The following is a 24772-nucleotide window of genomic DNA, read 5'->3' on the forward strand; positions in this document are numbered from 1 at the left end:
TGAGTGGACACACAGGCCAACATGTTTGGAGAGGAAATCACCCCGAAGTGGCACATGTATAGATGAAACTAGTAGACTAATGCACAGTGTATCTACCGGACAGCAAAGGCTGTTGGTTTCAGTTTGAATATTAAACTAAGACCAGCAAAATTTGCAATAAAAAACATTCAATTCATTCAAGTACTAAAGAGAAATCTCTGGGCTAAAATAACCTGAAAAGCTCAATTGTTAGCACATATTTTTATTTCTGAGAATTTAAAATGACAATATGAGCTTTCTGCCAAACATTTTTTTTGTAAGGCTCCTTACATATAAAAAAAACATTAAATAATGCAGATTTTGTATTTGAATGTCACTGTGGGACATTTCAGCTAAAAAGAAAAAGAAAGACAACTGATAATATTTATACATTTTATTTATTCATGAAAAAGACCTTTGTTTACATATATATATAATTTTCATTTGTATTTTTTTCAGGGGTTGCTTCCCCAGTGTTGTGCATTTTCACAGTTTTAAATATTTGCCAGCACTGACCCATTTTCAAGTATTGGTGTAAAAGTCAAAGCTGAACAAAAGAACACAAACTGCTTTAACTATTTCAGTATGTCCGTAAAACAAACCAAATAAAATGAGAAGCATACGTAGTTGCTCATATGATCTTATGTGCTATAATTAGGATTGTATTTAAACCATAGGACTTTGTTATTGTTTGAAGTAAGGAGAACATCAATACAAATACTAACTTTTCTTTTTCATGGGATAAAACCAAAAAGAAAAGCAAGGAAATGAAGGCAGGTGGTCCTGAGAGTGAACTTGGGGTGTTTTATTGGTTTAAATACTGGGATGATTATTCACGGATGGAGGTTAAATAACAACATAAAGTAGATGTGAAGCAAAGGTAGCAGCCCTCAGAAGAACTGTAATGGCGTGGGTTTAGGAGAGGAGGCTTTCTTTCACTTGGCACAGCCCGACAAGCAGAAAACACGACAACAAAGAATCGTCCACATGGCTACATTGTGCATTTATGATGTTTCTCTGGTTATATTAATATGCTAAATGCATTGAATGATCAAAAAACAATTGAAAACAGGCCTATTATAAGTGCCAAGAGGTTTTTGAATTCACAAGTCACTCACAGTGTCTTACTGCATAGTTTTGGCTTTGTCCAATTTTGGCACTTTTTGCCCTCCATACAGCAAACAGAACAATGTGCAGTTTTGTTTGTATGTTTTTCTCATTCTTAGTCGAGGAAGCACATAAAGCATCTATGAAGTTCTTCTGTTTTGTGAACATAAAATACACACCAGTAACACAACATTAACAAACTTGAACACACACACAGAAGACAATTAGTGCTCTTTTCCTACAATACAACATGAAATTCTGTTGATAGTTGACAGGCACCCACTCAATCACCTGAATACTTCCATTTCTCTTTAAAACCTTCTCACTCTAGTTTAACAACACAAGAAATACACATATCACTTCCTGCTTATTAGTAAACAGCTGTGTATGTGCATATGGCTTTGTTAGCATGTGCATGTGTGCAGATGGTCCACGTGCAGGGCTGATAAATGAGTCCACACTGCCAATGTGACACTGCTGTGACAATCAGATACCACGCCAGGCCTGCTCCTTTCCCCTCGGGGTGTTTGTGTGTGTTTGTGAGGGCAAGCTCTGGCCCTGTTTTATGACAAGGACATTACCTTCCCTGCACTGTTAGCGTGTGTTTGTGTGAGAGAGACACACAGAGAGGAGGAATCATGACTCAACAACAGCAGAAGCACATCAGTGAAACTCCTCATCCTGCCTAAGTCTCTCAAATTGGATTTAACACATACGCTCACGTGAATGTGTACACATACACACACACACACTCACACTGTCGAGGTTTAATTACATTACGTGTAGTCCAGCTTGAGTACTAGTGTCCATAGGTCATCGCAACACATTAAGAGGCAGTCCACGATGCAAAGATGGCTCCCACACTACGCTGGGTTAAAGGTCACTGAGTTGCAGGCTGCAGCTTTCTTTCAAATTGAAATGACTCGTGGTTGACATCCAAGTTGTGCTTTGCAAATGTCAACGTTATTTTGAGCTGGCTTTAATGTCTAAATGGATTCAGTTTGTTGTCACCCTCATATTCAATCCCTCACAGGCGCTCGACTCTCTACGAGTACATTTTAAGACTCTGGCAGCCCCCCCTCACACAAACACTTTGACCCTGACCTTTGCTTCCTGACCTCACTCGAACCTCACCCATGACTCAAGCTAGCCCTTTGCATTGCACGGCACGACTCGGCACAGCGCGGTCCATCTAGGGCATGCAAGTGTGTCATTGCAGATCTAATTATGACAGCAGTCACCCAGTAGCCTTTTTAACTCCTCTTCTCCTTCTCCCTTCACCACCAAGGCCCTGCGACCCCGCCTGGAGCGGAGGCTTGAACCAAGCCGAGCAGGACTGTCTGATATAGCTGTTACGTGAACAGTTTAGCTAGTGGCGTTGAATGGACATCAAGACTGCATGTCTGAGTTCTGCTTCAGCCAGATATTATTTGACTTCTACTGCATTAATCTGCATGGTGCCCTGCAGAGCCTTTAGCTACCTAATTCTCCATCGAGTGTAAGGTTGCGCTCTCATATTATTGGATTTAAACTTGGAACCATTTCACTCACAGTTGAAGAAATATGGAGACATTTTGGGAAACTTTCTTGCTGAGAGTTAGATGAGAAGATTGATATCTGTGCATATTGAAGAAGCAGCTAGGAGACGGTTAGCTTAGCATAAAGACATTAAAACAATTTTTAAACTTTGTACGTCTTAAACAAATGAGGTACAATTTGTTAATTATTGAGCTTTTGAGGCGCTGGTAGGGTATTTTATTGCATTTGGACGGAGCCAGGCTAGCTGTTTCCCCCTTCTTGATGATGTTGCTAGGCTACCTGCAGCTGGCTGTAGCTTCATATTTAGCATGCAGACATGAAAGTGCTGTTCATTTAATTACCAGCAAAAAAGTGAATAATTGTGGTTCCCAAAATGCTGAACTATTCCTTTACAGGCTTTGACATAGCAGCCAAATCAAACTGAGTTAAATCACAAAATATTTCTGTTTTGTAATCACAGAATGAACAAAATATCCCATGAAACACAAAAAATATGGCCTGAACCAAGTTTGATGGATGAGTGCTTTGTACAGTCGACAAACAGAGATGCTTGTACACTGAAAGCAGCAGCTGACTGATCTTTGTGAAATACATGAGTGGATCAGACTTGCATGCAAATTATTTCTTTGGTTGGAGCCAAAAACACAGGGACTCGGCAGGCCTAGTGAACTTGCATAATGTTAACTCATTAACAGATAAAGTGTGTGTGCAGAAGTAACTTTTTACTCATATTTTGGCTTCCCATGATAAGGAGATAAAACGCCCTGGTGGCAAATTCAGCTTTTCTCTCTGCTTTTAAAAGAGTTTTCAGTTTACAGCTGAAGCCCTTCTCAAAGATTAAAAGGTTAAATGGGCGCCATCTCATCTAACGTTGGTATTTAGCTGACCAGAGCTGCTTGTTTATGCGCACGTTTGTGTCGTGCGTTTGCTGGCGGTGAAATAAAGGGAGGAAAGCCCCACATTTCTGCAGCGGGGGCTACAACCGGCAAAGCAGAGAAGTGGGTCATCTATATGCCAACCGAGCAGTCAGGATCAAACTTGCATGCCTCCTGCTCTGCTTTTCAGCCCCGACAACAGATAAAAACGAGAGAGAGAGAAGAGAGGAAGGCAGCAGGAGGAGTGGGAGGGAGAGCAATGGTGTAGATGAAGATGAGGGACAACGACAGTTAAGAGACAGACATGTTCGGATTTTAATATTTTAGAAAGAAAAGGGATGTTGCTGATTTAAAGGAACAGTTGCAATGTGTATAAGATTGTCAGACGAGTGGCGAAAACTTTTCAAAACACTGCTGTTTTTATTCTCTAGTTATTAAGAGTTATTTTTCCCCATGCGTGACTGCTTATTAATCAAAGTATTGATTGTGAGCAATGCAAAGAGTTATTGGCTGTGGCAAGAGAGAGTAGGCCAGACAGGGTGGATGAAAAAAGAGAAGGGAAGGAAGCGAAAAAGGGGGCCCTGAGATGGAGTGATACAGACAGAGGAAAACTTGCTACGGCTGCCTATAAACAGCATAAAGTGAATGAAATGAGGTTAACTGAGGAGCGCTTCTGAGTACTTTTTGCTCAAGTTGTTATTGCACGTTATTGTGTTGAGTGCTATTGACAAGGGTCGGCTTTGCTGCTGTTCTCTGTTTGTCCGTCGGTGCAGCGCATCTCTTCTGTTGTGTAATGCACTTGAAACACAGCTACTTAACTTGGTTGTATAACTGTGTTTACGCATAACGCTGGTTGTGCTCGTGAGACAATACGTTTGTCAGGTAAATGCAACTGAGCATAAAAGCTTCAGAGCCGGCTCTTCTTCTGTGGCATCGTTCCTGTCCTAAACCCACACATGCCAGCACCAACAGTCTGGAAGAGTTGGGACAAATGAGCAAAATACTGCATTGCACTTTGTTTAAGGCTAAAAAGTTTGCAGTGGAAAGCGATGTAAACTTAAGGCAGCATGGATTGAATGTCTTGCATGTTTTTAAAAAAAGTACTAAAATCTCGTGCGTCACCCAATGCAATTCGTCTGTGACGACAAACAAAATTGAATGCACTCTCTCCCAGCCCATAAATAAAAACACAACTGGTATTCATACACAAGGTTTGCGCCTGTCCATGTATGTAGCATGTGCGCAGATATGGTCATGTCAATACTGAAATCCACACACACCCACAAACCCCACGTCACTTGGCCCGAACGGCCAAAATATAAAATGAAAATAAAAAACAAAGAAATTCTCCAGTTTTTCATTTTTGCAATGATCTCATTTAGCACAGTGCGACCCGACCCAGTTTGAAGGTAGAATGGTTGCAGTTTGTTCGCTCCAGTTTTAAAAGTGTGTTCAAGCCCCCAACCTCGAAGCAACAGCTGGTCTTTTTCTCAGAGCTGGTTTCATTCGTCTCCGCCTGTTTTTTTTCTCTCTGTCAGTCTCTTTGAAACATAAGACAGAAGAATATAGAGGCTGAAAACAGGGAAAGGGTTAAAGCAGTGAGAGCTGGTGACGAGCAGGAACAACAGAAAGAATGACACTGTTAAGGTATCCAAGGCCAGTCTGGTCAGTGAAACAGGTTAATATTTGGGTGGGATGACCACCACAGGGTCACCATTCTTTGGCCGCCACATCAGCACCTGGGCGTCATTGGCGTTGGGCTTGACCATGGCATTAGTGGGGATGGGCTCATTCTTGCCCAGGATCTGGGGCTGTTCCTGGGCCAGGGGCTCGTTCAGAACGGCCCTGTGACCCAGAGGCTTCTCTGGGTCCACTCGGATGTGAAGCCGCATCCTCCAGCGGATCGTCTGCAGGACGAGTGTCTCTGAGGTGGCCTGGTTGATGGCCACCAGCCACGTGGTAAAGCTCTGGTCGCGGTGGATGCTGCTAAGCTGAGGCACGTTGCTGTCGCTGACGGGGACGCCCCAGGTCACGCTGGGGTAGAAATTGTCATTCATACTAACGGTGAACTTGCTGTCCTTCTTGGTGGGGCCCACGACTGTGCAGGTCTCCGTGGTGTTGCCATACCACGGGTAGTTCACCCCGTCCGAGTCGCTGATGGCCTGGATCTTACCATCACGCAGGTCAGGGAGCTCCCAACTCGACCTGGAAGTGTAAGGAGTCACAGATGAGGATTTACCCTAAAATGGAGCTGAAAGACATGAAGTGGCTGTTGACATTAAATGACAACTGCAGTTTATCACTACTTTGGTCATTTGATCATAATTTTGGCCATCATTTGTACTGGTTATGATGACATGAAACATGTGAAGCACAACCAACAAGAAATTTTTATTCAAGCCACTTCCTCTGGAGGTAAAACCGGAAGTGAGCATATGTGTAATGTTGTGTAACTGCACAGGAAAAGTCCTGCATGCACAAGTACAGAAAGCCACAGTTTAACCAGGAAGTTGTCTGTAACTGAAATGGATGTACGGCTGGCAGTTTGGGTCATAATTTAACAGTTTGCTTTTGTCTTTTCTTCAAGTGACTTCTTTTTATTGATCTTATCTTTTATATTATTGGTATAAATCATGGCCAAAAATTATTCTTACAGTTCTTACAAACCAAAATTATCCTTTAAATTAACCTCTGGCACACTAAACCAAGCCAAAGATTTCACATGAAAAAGCTCTCCTGTCGAGTCATTTCTGTATAGATAGCTGAGATTTGCTTTCCAATGGTGTGAGAAGTGTCCCTCTTGATATCACCCTCTATCTAACAGCACATGACAGAACTGACTCAAAGCCTCACAGCTGGATCTTTCCACCAATTTTCAAACCGCTGAGGAAAAATGCTGCACAACAATAAAATACTGTGACACACACAGCAGGCGGCACAGAACGACTTAAGTGACCTGGTACCTCTGGTCCGTTCGCCCATCGATTTTCTGCCCACAGCAGGAAAAAGATTACCTTTCATTCCCTGAAGCCGAGGATCAGCAGGACAGAGGAGATAACAGTGTGATCAACAGCCACATGACTTACTGCCTGCCTGGCCTGGCCTCAAATTGTGATTTATGTATTCACCCAGGGGGTGAGATTAGCATGTCGGGCATGATAATAGCCTGGCCTGTGCATGTGTGTGTGTGTGTGTGTGTGTGAGTGTGCATGCGTGCTCTTGTGTGTGCATGTGTACATTTCTGGTCTGAAAAATCACATAATCCTCTCAACTGGTGCCTCCAAAACAATTTGCAGCAATTTTCCGTTTTGTCATGACCTCAGATGACTTCAGTAGTGCAAATATTTTGGCAGTGAATAAGTTGCATCTGATTCTCAGCGCAAAAACTTCAGGCAAACGGAAAAGTTTCCTTTAATGTACATCAAAAGCGAGAACAAACTCTGGCGGCAAGCTGCACACAGGTACAATGTGGAGACGCCTACCCGCTACGGAACTTTGATCATGAGTGGAGAGACATTGTAGAGATATGTCTCACTTCCTGTTTGTGTCTTCGCTGCTTGCTTTGTCACAGCCAAATGGTCTGCAATAGACGGTGAGCGTGTGTGACAGAACTGCAGGGATGTTAAAAAGGAATCACTCAAAAAAACAAACAAAAGAACCGCTCAACTTTGACTCCTGAGCGTGTCAGTTATTGTAATAAGTGATTCCCAAAATGCAAATTATGATTTGACTAAAAAGAACATATGTACATACACATATAAGGTGAGCTGCAACACCTGAACACCAGGCTGCGACTGAAAGAGTGTAGAACTAGTGAGCAAGTGAGCAGATAAGTCTATAAATGGTTGAAAATGTCGAGCTTCTTCTGCTGGTGCCACAAATGCAAACTTGACCAAACTAGACTAAGCGCTAACCGTTTAATTGTATTACAATACCCACTTCTATATATTTAATAATGTTAAATAACATCCAGTTTAAAATCAGTTCAAATGAACACGTGGAACATGCCTGGTGACAAAAAGGTTGGAAAGCACTGTTGTGCATGGTTGCAATTTCCTGTTCACCTATGACTTTAAACCTCCTGTGATAATAAGCCCTGCGTGCTGCACATCACGTGACCCACATTTGATTTGTTCTTTGTCAAAACTCTAAATGGACGCTGACTTCTCAGGCTCTGTAATTGCAATTATTTGCAGTCAGCTTCATTGAGGATTTGTGCATCTACCCACAATGCCGAATTTCACTTCCTGTTTCTGCGACTTTGCAGCCACATTCATTTGCATGTTGGGGACAAATGGTTTGGAGCATGAAAACTGCATCTGATGAGACATAATGAAGACGTCCAAGAGATGCTTTTTTCATAGATGAAGATAGGATCAATTTTGTAGGAGTGGAAGTGAAGAAATAGGGTGCCAATGCAATTAGTTAACCAATTACAGCATGCTTAAACCTCACCACCTGCTTGTGTGCAACTACAACACTGCTCTCCAAGAATATCGGCAGTAATTTTTGTGTCACTTTAAGAAACATTATAGCCATAAATGCTGTTAACAAGTTGTATCAAACTTTAGATAAATATAAATTCCTTTTTCAGTTTCACTTCTACAGTTCCTGTTTTAGCACCTTCACATTTTCAGGGTAATGCAAGAAACTTAACGTAATCACAACACACACAGGTACAGGTATCAGCCTGCTTGTGTGTGTGTGTGTGTGCCTGTATATAAACACAGTGCACAAGCATACTGAACAAACCTACAGAACTGTACCTCAGTAAAGCCATTCTAATAGACAGACGGGAGGAGAGGCGATGAATGTGTGCAGAATCCCGAGCGCATCGTCCAGAGCCAACGGAGAAATCATCCTCATTACCATCCTCGTCTGTTCTGTCCAATTACAGCACGCCCAAGCTCCATTGCCATCAAAGAAACTACTTAGTATGAGACTCAGCGAGAGCAGACTCATCTCTTGCATCTCAAGAGCGACTTAAAAATGAACATCAAGAATAGGTGGCCTTGTTGTGGTCTTTCATGACTGTAATATTAGAGTACGATGATGTACTTTTTTCAGCGCGTAAGCTGGTCCAGCAGGGTTGAAAAAAAAAAAAGAGGGGATTTGCCTTTGCAAACACTGCTGCAAAGGTGGGTGGATGCATTCCAACACCCCTATACATAGTGCTATATATACTGTATGCGTGTATCAGTTACACGTTGGTTAGATCCAGCATGTGATCACTGTTCTTTGGCAGTGTCGTTTGTCTGTATTTACCATATGCTGGAGCCATTTTTGAGGATGTTATCTCTTGAGTTTTTTTGGCTGCAGTTTGGCCACGGATCATTTTAGAGGTACGTGACTGAAGCACATCATCGTACGTGAAAGTGCTGATTACTCTTCACCAGCTGACAAAGTGACATTTAACCTAACCTGACCCACTTCTGTGTCAGAGTTTGTCATTTCAGATTAAAAGGCCTTTTAAATGAAGGGTTCAGTCTATGTTGCATCCCGTCAGTTGGCGCCACATGACAGAAGACAGGCGTAATATTGATTATCTGTTCATTTCTTGCTTTTTGTTCACTTTATGTTTCAAAAACTGGATATTTTCAACAAAAGCGGCAATTAACCCTCAGCTAGATAAAAGAGTGAATATTTGCGATACATTAATGTGTCTTGGATGAATGAGGCAATTACTGTAAACAGAAAAGCAGCTTACAAAAGGCATTGATCATGTTGGACTTAGAGAGAGTAACTGAGGGTCCTCTCACTGTCTCACACACACACACATGCAGGGCCACACTGGGGTGGGGGTGCAGGGGAGCGGACTGTGTCTCTAATCTTAGACGTGCAGCGCTCGCAGATAAAGCAAATTCTGGCTACATGTCCGCTTGTGGTTTCCCACTAAAGGATGTGAGATGAACGCCGCTTGTCTAACATTTGTACTGTTCTCCCCTACACACACTCACAGTGAGATGAGAAGGAGACAGAGAATGAAAAATGGACTGTGAACAACCACTCGCTGTCACAAGCATATTTTCTTCTAGCTGGAATTTGCCCAGGTTTGCCTCATTTATAACCGCTGGTGCAGAATAACTGTGTATTGACAACTGGAGGGATCTGAAAGGTCATACCAATTATTTTCCATCACAATGTCCTGCCCTCATATCTGTCAGGTTTTGAAGTATTTTGTAGCCTGCAGCCCAGATAGCCGAGCTACTTATTGAATATTAAAGCGCTCTTACAGACAAGTCAATTTTTTATTTTTAGCTTTTTTTTATCTCATCTTCCTGAACGCAGATGCTTATGTGGAATGTTTTGATTGATGCTGGCGTCCAACTGGGCAACCTAGATGCAACCGTAGACAAGTTTCACTACTGGAAAATATTTCCAATTCATTTTATCATCCTTTGTAATACAAAAAAAACCAAAAAAAAAACAGGAACACCAGTACTCTCAAAGCTCAGCCTCTCGAATTACACTGAAAAAAGGTTCCCTTTTCATGTTTGCCGCTGACTCTTTCTGTTGCTCCCCTTGGCCCATTGTAAAAGTTTGGCAATAAGTGCATAATGTGCTTGAGTTGGACTTCTTTTCCTGAAGTTCAATCTGGCTAAAATGGCTCTTTTCATATCAGGGACGATTCGTTGTGGTAATTGGTGCCCTATAATTTCTAGTTCTCTGCGTAGTTCTTTATTTTGGGTGACAGCACGTCCTCAAAATATGTCTAAAGTGAGCTCATGTTTTAGTCAGAGTTAGATGATACTAACAAAATATACATGTTCCAAAATAAAGCATATCCACTTACTTACGCTGACTAGAGCTTGAACCACTAATCGATTAACTGACTAGTTGCTCAACAGAACATTAATCGGCAACTATTTTAATAATCTGTTAATCATTTCAGTCATTTTTCAAGCAAATGGGATTCATTCACAGGTTCCAGCCTCCAGGTTCTGCTGCTACTCTTTGTCATGTACTGTATGATAGTGGACTGAATGCTTTGGACATTTGCTCAGCAAAAAAAGACACCAGAGGGCTTTAGTGTTGGTGTTCAGTATTCCAAACACAGCGCATATATTTCTCATTCATCCCTGGAACTCAACCAGATGTGCTCAGCAGCTGCTCATCACCTATCGACAATTATCAAAGCCAACGCAATAAAAAGGTGCCCTGATACTCACATCCCTTTGTTTCCATACGTATTGTAGAACTCCATATGGTTACAAGCTTGAATCCAGCCGATGGTCCATGTCTCTTTGCCGGCTACTGGCGGCACCAGGACCCGGGCACAAGCTCGAAAGTGCGGTGTCCGGTAGCGCAGGACCACGCTGGAAGACTCGTCAATGCTGGTGGGGTTGGGGTCGATGGAGCTGTTCACCTCCAGGACGATGACACTGTCTCGGAAACTCTTGGGCTTACACCTGATACTCTGGATACAGCCCATTGCATTAAATAGCAACACAGTCCACAACAACGTCCAGAGGTCTGGAGGAGAAGAGAGACGCATGGATACAGCAAGAAAATCACCACAGTTGGATCCACATCATGCTCTGCCCCTCAAAAATATCTTACCAGGTTAAAAAAGTGTTTTTAAAAAAAAAAGAAAAAAAAGCCATGCACCTTTGATCCAAAACTACGTTCAGAGAAGAAAAAGACGGACTTAGAAAATCTTCGTGTTTGCAGAGCGCATGCTTCCCGGTGCGTAAACGCAACTCCAGCAAACAAGCGCAGGGACAGTAACTTTCCTTATCCGTGCACGGATGTTTTCATGCTGCGAGTCATTGCCTCCTAAATGTGCTTTATCACAGCAGGACCTCTGGCAACATGCATCCAATGGAAAGCTGCGCGTAAAAGGCTCAAGTAATTATGAGCTAAATAATTAACAAAAGCTACTAATGTTACATCTTGGCGTCATGTTCTCTCTCGTGTGATTCTTTGTGTCATTAACAGATAATCCCTGGACTATGCAAAGGCTGAGTGTCCCTGCGTCCAGCTGGTGATAGAGTCATAATCAGAAATGTTGCGCTGGACGGTGCGCTAAACGACAAATGGTAGCTCAGAGGTGACGCTCACGCATATGTGGAGCAGCCTGGCGTCCGGTTAATCCGCAATAACCTCAATTCCTCACAATAAAAAGTGTAGTTTGACGATTTAAGAGGGTTGTACTGAACGTTTTTACACATGTGCGGATTAGCGGCTCATGCGGTGCAATTGCATAAATTGTGGACTATTTTTAGCCGACAAAAACAACATGCAAAAAAAAAGAAGAAGTCTACCTATACAACAATTCTCTGGAAAGTCTCCTGTGTCTTCAGCGGGGAGAAATCCTGCAGAAATGCAGAGTGGACGGCGGCTCACACAGTTCTTCGGTCAGAGAGGTAATTCCGTTATCTCCTTCACAGCCGCTCCCGTTATTTCTCCTCTATAGCTGCAAATTTCACCGTCCCACCGAGCGGCAGCCTTTCCACGACCACTGAAATCTAGTCGAGTTTGAGACGGAGCCCCGCGACATTCAGATGACACCGCCGGGTCAACTTTAGCGCCCACCTCACCGGATCCATTCTTAGAGTCAAATAATAATGATTTATTTTTTTTAAAGAAAGAAAAATCACGCTTCTGGAGGGGAGAGCTGCCAGCTGTCACATAGTGGGACCGAGCCGCCGGTTGCAGTCCTGTCCGCGATGGGATGCAGTTCAGCCGAAAGTCCTGCACGACCCGTCATTTCTCCGCGCTCGTCCCATCGCTGCCACGGCAGGTTCACCCCGCTACGCATTGGTCTACCTCGGCCGTCAGGGAAGCGGCTTTATAAGCGTCTCTGGGACGACACTTCCGCTCTGAGGCATTCTGGGAAATGTAGGCATAGCGGTTTGTGTCGGAAACTAGCAGAAAATAATCTCAGAGCACATTGTTGGGACAATGTGAAATGCCGAATAAATGTCGTAAGTAGGCTAGCCGACAGAAAGAGGAAGATCATTATATTTTATTTATTTATTTTAAAAATAACAGTGTAACTAGTATTTTTTGTGATTAGATCATATCCCTTTCATGTTTTAATTTGGAGATAAATTCATTAAAATCTACTAATAATATTATCATGCAATTATTAATCTATTTTATTTTCTTTAGGCTTATTAAAACATTTAACTAATTTCGTTTTGGCAACACAACTTAACATCAGCATTCATGCTAATGAAGTTTTTTGATAAAGATTTGTCTGGGCAGGCCGGATTGCTGAATGATACGTATAATCTATAATCGAATATGATCAATCGTGTTTTGCTTTGTATCGTTACTTGTTCCCATATCTGCCATGTGAGAAGACAAAAGTTTTTTTTATTTCAGTGATCGATCATTTGTTCCTCAAACACATTCATTTATTCACTTATTTATTTATTTACTCGCTCGCCCCGATTTCTTTTATTGGCTTTTTGTTTCGTGGCACTTTGAAAATCCTCCCTTTGTCTCTGTGAGGCTGACGGCATGACGGTGCGCTCCTCCGTCCTGCCGCTGTCTGTTTAAGCACCTTGGAGAACTCCGCTGCACAGCGGAGCGCAACGCAGATGCTGAATAGAGATTGTGCGTACACTGCGTCGGATCCGGAAGAAGAACCAAACGCTGCGCTGGGTGGGCTGCTCATGTCTTCACCCTTTGTTGACGGTACAGGCCGACTGTTAACTGTTTCAGGTTGTGCCCTACCCTCGCTGCCAGGAGACCAGAGGAGGCTGCAGGGGAGCTTTAGAGCGATGCTTTGCGCTTCATGTTTGTCCTTCGCCTGGTAAGATGACAGCACCGCGTCTCGCGTATCTTTTGCACATTCTCGGCACTGAGCTTGTTTTTCACAGCAGAACACGCAGTGAAGCACCTGTCAGCTGTGTGGTTGTGCCATATTGTGGCGTAACAAGATGCTCATGTTGTTATGTTATCTCCATGCTGTAGATCGGGTTTCACTGGAGTGACCGAGGCAGATGCCATTCAATACACTCTTCCTGTGTGCATGGGTCGCGGTATAAACAGCATGGCCATCGCACATTCCAGTGGCTCTAAATATATCTATTAAGGCCACAGGAGGGGGAGGACTGGTGACGGGGGTTTATCCTGGGACATTTCACCGTCGTGGTGAACTCGCACCACTTGAATTATCTTCCGGAGATTGGCAATCGGTTGTTGCACCCACAAAGGAAGAACTTGGCCCGATCCAAACATGCCATCCAGTTACAATGTGAGGTCGAGGGCGCGGGAGAGAAACAGCGTCCTGAGCAGACCTGAGTTCATGTCTCTGAACCATCAGCCCCTCCGCGGCGCCGCCGGCGGCAGCCCCTCGGAGAGCCGGGGCAGCGCAAGGCGACCGGGTCAAATCAAGCACCAAACAAGCCAGCCAAGTGAAGAACCCACCGACAGTGGCAGCAAGGACAGGAGAGAGCCCAGCAAAATGCCAGAGGAAGACTGCATGCAGCTGAACCCCTCATTCAAGGGAATAGCGATGAACTCCCTCCTCGCCATTGACATCTGTCTGTCCAAGCGCATGGGGGTGTGCGCCTACACGTCGTCCTCCTGGGGAGGCTGCCGCTCCATGGTGGCCCTGTTGGCGCTAACAGGGCACGGCATCACGTGGATCATTGGGACTATTGTGTGTCTCACGAGGAGTAACACTCTGGCTGGGCAAGAGGTCCTGGTCAACCTGCTGCTCGGTAAATGTCACACCACACTCACCAACCTGCAGTCCGGTGTCCTGAACGCACCACACAGGAGAAGCAAGTCCCCAGTAGTCTTCCCCTGGTCATGACTCACGTCATGTCTTTGTCAAAACTTGCAGAGGTCGACTTTGCAGCCCGGATTTGAAATCAGCCAGCTGTGACATTCTCACTGTGTTGTAATTACAGAAAAATGATTGAGCCACACAGCCACATTTCCAAAGTTCATACTAGTTTAAACGAGAGTTTAGTAAAACTGTAGATACACTTTTGACGTGTGTGTAAGGCTCTATGACGAGGCACATTTTACAAAGGGTTTCTAAATGGTCATTTAAATTATAAGAACATGATAGATTATGGGATGAAAGAGGGATCTTGACAATATTACAACCTTAAAATAGTACTCATTACTGCTCTAAAAGGCAGTTGAGAAATGTAACTAAGTACATTTACTCAAGTGCTATATTTAAGTAGGAATTTGAGATACTTGTACTTTACTTGACTCTTTTTCTTTCGATTCCACTTTCTGCTTCTGTTCTTCAGATTGTACTTTTCACTTCACTACAGTTATTTGACAGTTTTAGTTTGATGCTTTACAAATCAAGATTTTTGCCAACAGTGTATACAGGTACAGCTGAAACGATTAGTCTATTAATTGCGAATTATGTTGAAAAGTCATTTTTTCATGTAAAAACATTTCATGGCTCCAGCTTCACAAATATGCAGATTTGCTGCTTTCCCTTCTAATCACTTTAATTTATTTTTAATCATTTTCATGTTTGTACTGGTGGTTGGAAAAAACAAACACTGTTTAGGTGTCACGTTGCGTTCTGCGTAATTGTGACTTAATTTCTCACTATTTTCCGAATTTTTAGAAGCCAAACAATCAATTAATGAAGAATATAATCAGCAGATTAATATCAAAATGAAAATAATAATTAGTAGCAGTCCTATGCAGAATAACTCAAAATTAGCATCACCTCAACTAACTACAACAGTATAATCCCGCCTTTACATTAACATATCAATAATAATAATCTGATAGTAGATATAATAGTTGTCTCAGGTGCGATTTTTCTACAATTAGCACACTTTAGTAGTACCCATCCCCCCTCACTGCCATTAGCTAAAACTAAAGCTGACAGACAAGAAAAACAGCAAATTGAGACTTTGCGAGAAGAAAGGGACAGAAGGAGTATTGATACTTACCCATAATTGGGGCTAATGTGTGAGTATCATCTTGTGTCAGTTGTATGTCACATAAATCCACGCTGTGTTTTAGAGTGTTGTACCACAGTGGTGAGAGAGAAAGGGAAAGAGTAAGGGTGCGAGATGAAAGAGTTTCCTGATAGACTTGTTTTATTGGTGTTTGTATGGGAAATGCCAGCCCACAGCCGCAGCGTTGGAGCGTTTGAGCTGCAGGGAGGTGGATGCTTTCTAGGCCCTGGTGAAGAATCGCAGACCAGTCTTAGCATACCTGACGCTGCACCCAGGCTTTGTACCATGTTGTCTGAGTCTCTTTGTTCTACAGATGAACTTCAGGCAGGAGTAAGGCCCTCTCCAGACCAGCAGACATGAGTGTGTTTAGGGCACAAATCATGTATTATTCTGCTCTTTTAATTACCAGATTTTCTATAATGTTATTATAATAATTAGTAGTTCCACAAGTCTTTGCTTTTAAATCATGTTCTTGATCTTTTATATTTTAAGTTTATTTTGCCAATTTGAAAAAAAATGAAAATAGCGCAGCAAAGAAGTACTTATATGGCTGGAAACAATATTCAAACTCAACTTGAGTAATTTTCTGTGACTCTATTAGATGTTGCTCGTATTGGCATCACCACTGCCAATATCACACTTTTGCTGATGTTAGTAGCAACATCACTAAAGACCATCAAGTTTAGCTGTAGATATTGTGTCCCTGTCCCAATAGGCAATATGGCTACGCAGCTTACAGGCAGGCTGTCCACTGAGCCTATGGCATTCTGGGTAGGCACATTAAGAGGCCCTTACCCTTGTGTGTTGTGTCTGCCATCAGAAGACAGTTTCCAGAAAAAGGAGGAATTTACAAAGGCTCTAAATAGCCTCATTTAGGTGACAAACGCCTAAATGAATCACAATCACAAAGCATCTCATAAAAACATCATATGAAGTTTAGATCAGCCATATATCAAACAGAATTAAAGGCTAGGCCTACATGCAGCCACATTAATGTAAACTAAGAATTAGCCCCACAACCAAAACTTAAAACACAAGACTGGAACTAGGTGCAAAGGTATTACTTTTGCAGTGCAGAGTTGCATTAGATGGTTTATGACTACATAGATTTAGCTGCAAAGAATGATGCCTTTAATCAACGGCCATTTGGCACCTAAAGTATTCTCAAACATTTATCTATAGAGACATTGGTTGCACATGTACACACACATGCACAGTCTCGACCCAAACGCCGATTATCGACCAAAAGGCAGCACAAATCTCCAGGCTGTAGCTACATTGAGCTTTGCTTGGAAGCCTGTAAATCTCTGGATTTGGGACATGGTTGTATTGTGTTTGGGACATTGTTCAGCCACAAATGCTTGTTCATTTTTTGCAGGTCCAGGATAATTTGTAGCCTACTGAGGTCTGTCAGGAGAAAATATGCATATGAACTGAAGAGTGGGCGGGGAATATTCTGTTTTGTTTACACCTAACAGGAAAGTAATCAGCCCCGACCTGCCTGTCAGGTACTGTTTAGTTCAGTCCACTGTCATGAGCGTATGAACCGTGCAGTGTAGGAATAGTTCCCAGATAGTGTTTTAAAAACAGTTGTAGTCACACAATAAGTGAGACTGTCTAAAAGACTACTGAGCGTGTCAGCAGACCTTGACTGTGCAGAGGATGTTCCTGTCCTTGGAACATCCTCAGCTGCAGTGTAGTTCTGCTTTGCTGTTTTCTGTTTTCTTCTTCTGTGTAACTTAGTTGCTCCATTGACCTAGTTACTCCATTTTTCAAAGAAACCAAGTTTGCCTCATATCATGCACGGGTCTTATTCTAACATTCATTCAAAGAATAAGTATGTATACAACTGCTAGATGCTTCAGGCATCAAAATGCTAAAATGGCACTGATTAATTAACCTATGCATGAACTAGGCCCTTAGAGAACGTTGCTAAAAGACCATGTTTGTATATTGTAGATTCAGTTTGAATATCTTTTATTTTAAGAGTGAAAAAGCATGACTGTTTCAAGCATAAAAACAGAAAAAAATCATACAAAAACCAAAAAGGTTGCTTTTTAGTTGCGACTACACTTTTTGCTTGACATATTTAATGTTTATCTTGTGTGAGTAGATTCCTAAAACGCACTTTTAATGCACAGTGGAAGGTGGTAAATATGTGTCCATCAAAAGTGGGCGTTGCTAATTACACAACTGCACTGCAATTCATCATCACTATCACCACTTGTGCAAAATTGAATGAGGCAGAGTCTGGTGTAGTCTTACTCAAACTTCCTAGACTGTAGTTGGGGCCTACATGGGTGGTGACAGTAACAATCAGACATGGTTCGGCCATGCTCACACAGTTTTGTCTTTTTTGTCATTTGTCATTATGCTTGCTGGAACAGATAGCTCAGTATTTAGCTTTATATGCTATTTCAAGGGGCAGCAGATGAATTTAGCAATGCCATAATCTTTAAAGCAGCTGTAATCAATATTTTTTATATCAATGATGGATCACGTGGACTACTTGTATGTGAAATAGGTCACTCATAGCGACAAAACCAGAGCATCTTCACCCGACTGTGCAGGACCCATCAGATCTACGAAGCTTTGAAGCGGCTTTTTTAGTGGCTTCTTACTCGTTTCATCCAGCCTGCAACTTGTTTTACTCCAACTGCTCTAAAATAAGCTCTAAAATCTAAACTGCCTTCCCAGCACCAAACGGCAAATGAATCAAATTAGCGACTATCTGGTGAACGTAGTGCTGCATTTGGCTGCTAAAGAAACAGGTATTTTGCTCTGGAGTTGGTGGCGTCAAAAATAGAGACAAAAGAAAAACGAATACTCAACTTACGTCCGCCAGGTGAATTTACACACAACTCCAAATGAATGCTAATGTTGTTCCGTGTCTGCTGGATGTGGACATTCGCACCAGTTTGTGAACAAATTCTCCAAATCAACCGAGAAGGTGGTGATATGTCAGTGTTGTTTGCCATTTTTTCTGCTGCCCCCAAGTGGCCAAAAAGCCAGTTTTTGCAGACCGTTGTTGTAGGTATTTTCATATTAACTGAGCAACCTTTGTGTTGCCATAGATACTAGACAGGTGTTCAGTTTCTCAATCGTCTGCTGCTCACTAAAACTCACCTTTGCTGACTCTGGAAAGAAGAAGCAAAGAATAAAGTGTCTTTCTAGTATTCTTTCATTTTAATTTTCCGGTGTGAGAAACAATGGGCATTAAGGGATTTCCTCACAATACAAGTTGATCTTTGACCGCCCAGCCAATCGTCTGCCCACACCTGTTACACATCTTAGGGGTAGAGTTTCCATTCTCAATATAGCTGTTTCCCCTTGAACAGTGAATCTGAGCAGCTCCCACAATCCGACTCAGATGGAGAGTGTCTGGATGCTCAGAACAGTTTTTGTGCGATCAATAACTGACTGACTTGGGGCTGACTTCGAACATGTTATTGCAGTGTGCTGACTGCAGATGTGCTGTCTGTCCTGACAGTGTTTCACTGGCAAGAACACTGAACAAAGTCTTTACAGTAGCAGCAGTGCACTAGTCAGTAAAATCCTGACTGGAACGAAGGAGTCACTCAATCTGCCAGCACAGGAGACACATTTGTCTGAGCTTTGTTCTGGAAAAAAACAGAATTTTGCACAATTATCCCCACATTCCTGAAGAGTTTAGTCATTTAAGGTGCTGATGAGGCCAAACAAACCTGCTTAAATGAGCTAAATCGTCACTGTTATGTTAGTCAGCTGAGAGGCACCACTAACAGGCTTCTCCTTACAGCTGCTAATATGATGCATCATCAGTGCTTTGTAGACTGCCAGAGGACACCATGGGGCAAACACCACAACTGTCCCCCCTCGCATTTCACCAGTTTCATTGTTAGCCCAGCTCCTGTCCTTTTCACAAGCCAGCCCACCTCCCTTTTGTTCCTTCATCTCTTGTTTTAGCATTTACATTTTTTTTCCCCCAGCGAACATGAGTATGACACCACCTCGCCAGCCTGCTTTTAAAGAGCTGGAATAGAAGTTTAAAATAATGGCCCCGTTAGGACGGAGAGTGGGCGACTGGAATGAGAAGCAGGGAAGCATAACCAATATGTCAGACAACTGACAGTTATTTAGCGCCGGGCTGGTTGAGTGTGTGTGAAGATGGCAGACTTGAACAGTTAAAGGTGGCGTTGGTAGGGATATTTTTGGGAGTGCTATGGAGCTAAAAAAGGCATCTGCAAATGTCTGGTATGTGGACTCAAAGCAAATGCTACCCAGTGTTGTATGCCTTATTGGTTATTCTTGGTCACCAAGATATCTGTTTACATAAGGACTGTAGTTTTATTCCGCTTTTCTGAAGAGTTATATTGTTTAAAAAGTCTTGATAAAACCAAAAAGTCTGTTGATTATCTGTATATCACTTTATTGTTTTGACCATTGTTAACAGTTATCAAGCCTAAGAGTCTGCAGCCTCGCTCGCGGCTCCGTGAGTCTGTAGGCCTGATTCAAGAGCTAAAATGCTCACAATGACAATGCCACCATGCTGATGTTAGAAGATATAATTTTAACCATGTTTATCATCTTTAGTTTAGCATGCCAGTATTTGCTAATTAGCACTCGACACCAAAGTAATGATAAATGATAATAACTTTACTCGTACAGCGCTTATCTAAACAAAGTTACAAAATCATTTCAGTCAAACCTGGTGGTGGCAACACTGGGAAAGTCAAGAGATCACCAACGTCTGGAGGAAATAATTCCTCTTTGGTTGAACCTGAAGCTTTGTCACATTTTCCACTTGAGTCCTCTCCGTAGGTTTGATTTGAATAGTTGTTTTCTGCCTCAAAGAGGTAAAACTATCCGATATTTCACAAAATCTAAAGGTTTGAGCAAAGTCCAAAGCCGAATGTTTCTTCTTCTTCTTTCCTATGTCTTTAATCATCTCACAACTGTTCTCGTATATCTGAAGGCTATATGACGTATAAAGTTAAAACTAGGCCCACCAGCAGCAGTTACAGCAGTAAAATGCTGCATATGTGTTAATGTATCAGTATTAACAACCTAATAATGTCATAGGTAATAATATATCACACTCATGGGCCATTTTTCTGCACAATGGCTACTTTCACTTTGTTACTCTTCTTCTACCTGTTTTTACATTGTTGTGTTTAAGCAAAGAATCTTTTTTTCATGACAGCCCTCATTCTTGATGTTATGACTGTGGCTGGAGTCCAGAGGCTGGTGAAGCGCAGGGGACCCTGGGAGATGACGCCGGGCTTCATGGACTGCGTCGCCATGGACGTCTACTCCTTCCCTGCTGCTCATGCCAGCCGGGCCGCCATGGTCTCCAAGTTCCTGCTGTCCCACCTGGTCCTCGCCGTGCCGCTTCGCATCCTGCTGGTGCTGTGGGCCCTCCTGGTGGGCTTGTCCCGGGTGCTGCTGGGGAAACACCACCTCACTGACATGGTGTGTGGCTTCGCACTGGGCATGCTCCATTTTACCTTGATGGAGACGGTGTGGCTCTCGTCAAGCACCTGTCAGACTCTTATTTCCATAAGCACCCTCAGCTGGAGCCCCTTTTTCTGAGCTTTTGATATGCTAGCACACAAGGCTTATTTGATACACTAACATCGCAATGTCAGAGCCTTGTGAAGTTATTTTTGCAAGGGTCCGATGTTCTTATCGCAGGGTTTGAAAGGAGAAGCATTAACATTTGGAATCCGATGGTGGCTTGCATGTAACGCCGAAAACTGGCAGGTCATGAGACCGTTATAAAAACACACCTCTACTGCTGCTTAATTTCAATTAAGCACTACTAATAAAGGGAAAATCAAGATAACTGCAAACTGACAATGATTTGATGAAAGCGTACATGTAGGAGTCAAGCTTTTGATTTTTCTTTATAGATTTTTCTTCTCCTTTCTTTAGATTATTGATTCTCACATAGTATGAACTTTGGTAAGATTCATCCATAACTGAACTCTTTCTTGTCACCATGCTACTTCCTTTTACTTCCTCCTTCTCTGTTACCTCTTCCTGCTTTCACAAGGGTTTTTTCTTGTTAGTAACTGTGCTCACAGTTTTGGGATAGTGAAACCATGCTGAACACTGCTGAACACTGAGTAGGCATGACTCGTGCATTTGTCTATCTCTGTTTGGATTTTGGTCTTTTTACTGTACGTTTATCTAATATGAGCTTATTTTTGATGCAGCTGGGGTCGAATAATTTCCTTCAATGTGCCATTTATGCTTTAATTGTTTTTTTTTAATATAACAGATATTTCTTTAGCTATTTTATTTCAGGCTGCTGCAGTCTGCACATTAGCCCAACAGCTGCCTATGGTTTGTCAGCGATACTGATTCTGTGCCCCACAAAACAACTGAAGCGTGTGTGTGTTAATGTGCATGTGAGTGTGTGTGTGTGGTATGAATGACAGCAATTTTGAACAATACATTTCTTTTCTAAATGTGTTATTTTTTTTTTAATGGACCTTTGAATGAAACCTGTTTTTTCTAGCAAACACATTTCAGTGCATTGGTTTGGTGGTCAAATACGGTTTTGTGTACGTTAGTTTGCTTTGTTCTGGACAGGAATGTGTATATCATGGTTTTAATTTGTTTCTCCATCTCATAAATAAACAGAGGTGGGCTGTCAATAAATAGTGGATGCCTTTGTGTTTTTTATTTATATGCGTGAACACAAAAAGGCCAATAACGGTCGAAATTATTTGCTTTTACATTCATTTTCTGGGTGGATAGTGGTTGCTTTTAAGCGTGGGTGTAGTGATCATCCAAGGCAAACATTTTCTAATGAAATTCGAATGTTTGCCAACTGGAATGAGGAAAACACCATTAAACATGATGTGATGAATCATGTTCATGAATCAGCTGAAGGAAGGGAAGTCCACGACAAATTGCTTTGATTGCTTCAAGCATCACATGGACAGCAAGACATCACATGGTGCACAACATGGTCAGCAAAAGAATAAAGAAGTGTGGTCTGTGGTCTCGAGCAGTGACGCAGCTCTGACGTGGTTATTGTACTTTTTCAGGTAAAGGTTTGAACTAGACTCTGTCTGATATGTGACTTTTCTCTCACTTCTAAAATGTGTTCTTCCAGTTGATGCATTATTTTTGCATTTTTAGTCATTTAGAATGAATTACACAAATTTACACTTACACGAATGTATTTCCTATCCTGACATCAAACTGAAAAAGAAATGTGAAGATCCACGATTACATCTTCAGCTGCAATGCAACTAGAGCTCTGCAGCATGCAAATTAGGGCTTCACTTGACATAAAGCTTGAATGTTTTGTTATCAATAAACAGTGTTTATGTCTTAGTCTTACATTTGCCTATCATTTTAGACCAAATTATTTCCTTGACTAAGAGGACAAACATTCATGTATTAATGCAACAATACTTCTAAATAAGGTTTGACACTAGCTTCCTGTCACACTACTCTTACCACAGAAAGATCTGACAGGAAACAACACCAATGTATTGGTGTGTGCGTCTGAAACAGTTCAGATAGCAGGAACAGAAACTGCTTTACAAAAATAATCTCTGGCAGAGAGTCCGAGGGTAAGAGTTGTCATTCTTATGTGTTACATGTCATGTATGTACTGACATGTACATACATTAGAAGAAGTTGCCAAACATCTGAAGTACGTTTGGACCACATGTCAAAAGATGTGGAGTAGAAGGAGGTTAACTCTGATATTAAGTCCCAGCAAGCAAGCAAGCCACTGCCACCATCGTGACAAACTTTTCACATAAACACAATTGATATTGACACGTATGCACACAGAGAGAAAAGAGGAAGTGATAGTTATCCAGCTGCAGCAGCCTGACTTGGCACCGTGTTATATGAGCTTTCTCATGGTGAAATAAAATGTGCATTAATACAGCAAAACACGAGCAGCATCACCAAATTACAGCTTGTCCCAGTGCAGGTTTGTTTAATTCTGCTGCGAATTCCAGGCCTCCACAACCCTGCATAGCATGTACCCAAAATATCCCTGTGAGTAAGTGCTGATAGTGCTCTCGGGCCTGTTTCTGCAGGGTCCACATGCACTGACTCAACAGACACCACACGTCCTACTGTTGTGTCTTTGTGCTTTCTTTGTGTCATGCTCTGAGTTGCGAATACAAGAGATAGAGGGAACATTAGACACCACAAGCTTCTAGGTGCCACTGACCTCAGTGCATGCTGCAGGTATGTAGCTCTGTGCATGTTATAATCCCACACAGGTATTCTGGTGATTGTCAGTGCTTTTGGATTTTAGTACATTCGGGAATGTTTCTTGTGTATTTGTGTAATAGATCACCCCTGAAAGCCCTGCAGGCTAATAAAAGTGTGTAAAATAGCTGCATAAAATGAAGTAAACTCCCGAGAAACTGGTTTGGGCCAAACTGTATCTCAATGGTTGCTGTTAATGTACATTTGTGATGAAATTGCATGATAATTCATGTTCTCCATCATTCTTTTTTGTTTGTAGTTGGAATAGGGTCACTAAAAATATGGCTTTGTGATTGTTTTTAACATTTTTGTGATGTATGTGCTAGAGCAACGCCAATATTACTGTCTTTTTGTGATTTTTGAAAAGCATACAGTAGCTGGACATTTGCAGCCTTTTGAAACGAATGGTTGAACAAGTGCTCCCTCTAGAGGAATGTCCAGGAACCAGTCTTGTCTGACCAGTATGAGCACTGGCAAGGTTCATTAGCTGCCATTAGTTTATTAGCTGCTCGAAAAAAGATCCAAATCACAAACCTTATAACGTAGCCTTAATTAATAAAGCGGACTTTGACCTGTGAAGATCAGCCTGTTAATTTAAAGATGTGGAAAGCAGAAAGAAAAAGCATCAACCCATTGAAATTAAATTTGATCATTGCTGCTGTTGCCCTAGATTTGAATGTTCTTTGCTTTACATTCATTGTCTAATGCTGTCCTTTGAATTGACCTTATATACATTTGTTAAATTAGGTCACACTGAAGAGCTCCCTCAGCAGAATTTGCTTGTTTACAGACAACTTTCTTGTAAAGAGGAGCAGATGTAATGTTAATAAGAAATTACAGAAGACAGTAATTTTTTTTTTTACAAACAAAATAAGGGAAATCCATCAAAGTCTTTATTTATTAAAGCCATATCATATTTTATTGTTAAAGCTACATAACTGCACTGATAAGTTTGATGAGGGAAGAGCAGATTGTAAATTTTACAGGTGGAAAAGTTTTAGTTGAATAAAAGACACAGTTTCAGTAAGAGATCAGTCGTATGAGTAAGAAGAATTAGTCATACCGAGAATGAGATCAAAGCCAGGATATGACAATGTGAATGTAAAG

The 24772-nt window shown here is 41.9% G+C and overlaps 2 protein-coding genes across 3 annotated transcripts; one reads left to right on the plus strand and one right to left on the minus strand.

Annotated features, from left to right (window-relative positions):
- Nucleotides 1–397: 397 nt before the first annotated feature.
- On the minus strand, nucleotides 398–12287 carry fam78ab (family with sequence similarity 78 member Ab). Of its 2 annotated transcripts, XM_041960624.1 has the most exons (3): nucleotides 11804–12287; nucleotides 10709–11012; nucleotides 398–5744 (listed from the first exon to the last, which is right to left on the minus strand). In XM_041960624.1, the coding sequence occupies exons 2-3, from the start codon at nucleotides 10969–10971 to the stop codon at nucleotides 5219–5221; spliced, it is 789 nt and encodes a 262-aa protein (XP_041816558.1). In that variant the 5' UTR covers nucleotides 10972–11012; nucleotides 11804–12287; the 3' UTR covers nucleotides 398–5218. The 2 variants fall into 2 exon arrangements, with proteins under 2 accessions (XP_041816558.1, XP_041816557.1); XM_041960623.1 differs by lacking the exon at nucleotides 11804–12287 and having other exon boundaries at nucleotides 10709–11772.
- Nucleotides 12288–13125: 838 nt separating this feature from the next.
- LOC121623357 (inactive phospholipid phosphatase 7) lies at nucleotides 13126–22075 on the plus strand. The gene is made up of 3 exons (XM_041960622.1): nucleotides 13126–13302; nucleotides 13464–14215; nucleotides 20619–22075. The coding sequence occupies exons 2-3, from the start codon at nucleotides 13729–13731 to the stop codon at nucleotides 21005–21007; spliced, it is 876 nt and encodes a 291-aa protein (XP_041816556.1). The 5' UTR covers nucleotides 13126–13302; nucleotides 13464–13728; the 3' UTR covers nucleotides 21008–22075.
- The last annotated feature ends 2697 nt before the right edge of the window (nucleotides 22076–24772 follow it).

The sequence above is a fragment of the Chelmon rostratus genome, chromosome 19, assembly GCF_017976325.1.
Source record: "Chelmon rostratus isolate fCheRos1 chromosome 19, fCheRos1.pri, whole genome shotgun sequence".
Lineage (NCBI taxonomy): Eukaryota > Metazoa > Chordata > Actinopteri > Chaetodontiformes > Chaetodontidae > Chelmon > Chelmon rostratus.

Bases quoted from the DNA above. Each gene is read 5' to 3' on its own strand.
- fam78ab (XM_041960623.1), bottom strand. From the start codon at position 11,034: ATGCGTCTCTCTTCTCCTCCAGACCTCTGGACGTTGTTGTGGACTGTG. The intron at 5,745-10,708 runs GTGAGTATCAGG...TTACACTTCCAG, and splicing joins ACGTATGGAAACAAAGGGAT to GTCGAGTTGGGAGCTCCCTG.
- LOC121623357 (XM_041960622.1), top strand. From the start codon at position 13,729: ATGCCATCCAGTTACAATGTGAGGTCGAGGGCGCGGGAGAGAAACAGC. The intron at 14,216-20,618 runs GTAAATGTCACA...TTTTCATGACAG, and splicing joins CCTGGTCAACCTGCTGCTCG to CCCTCATTCTTGATGTTATG.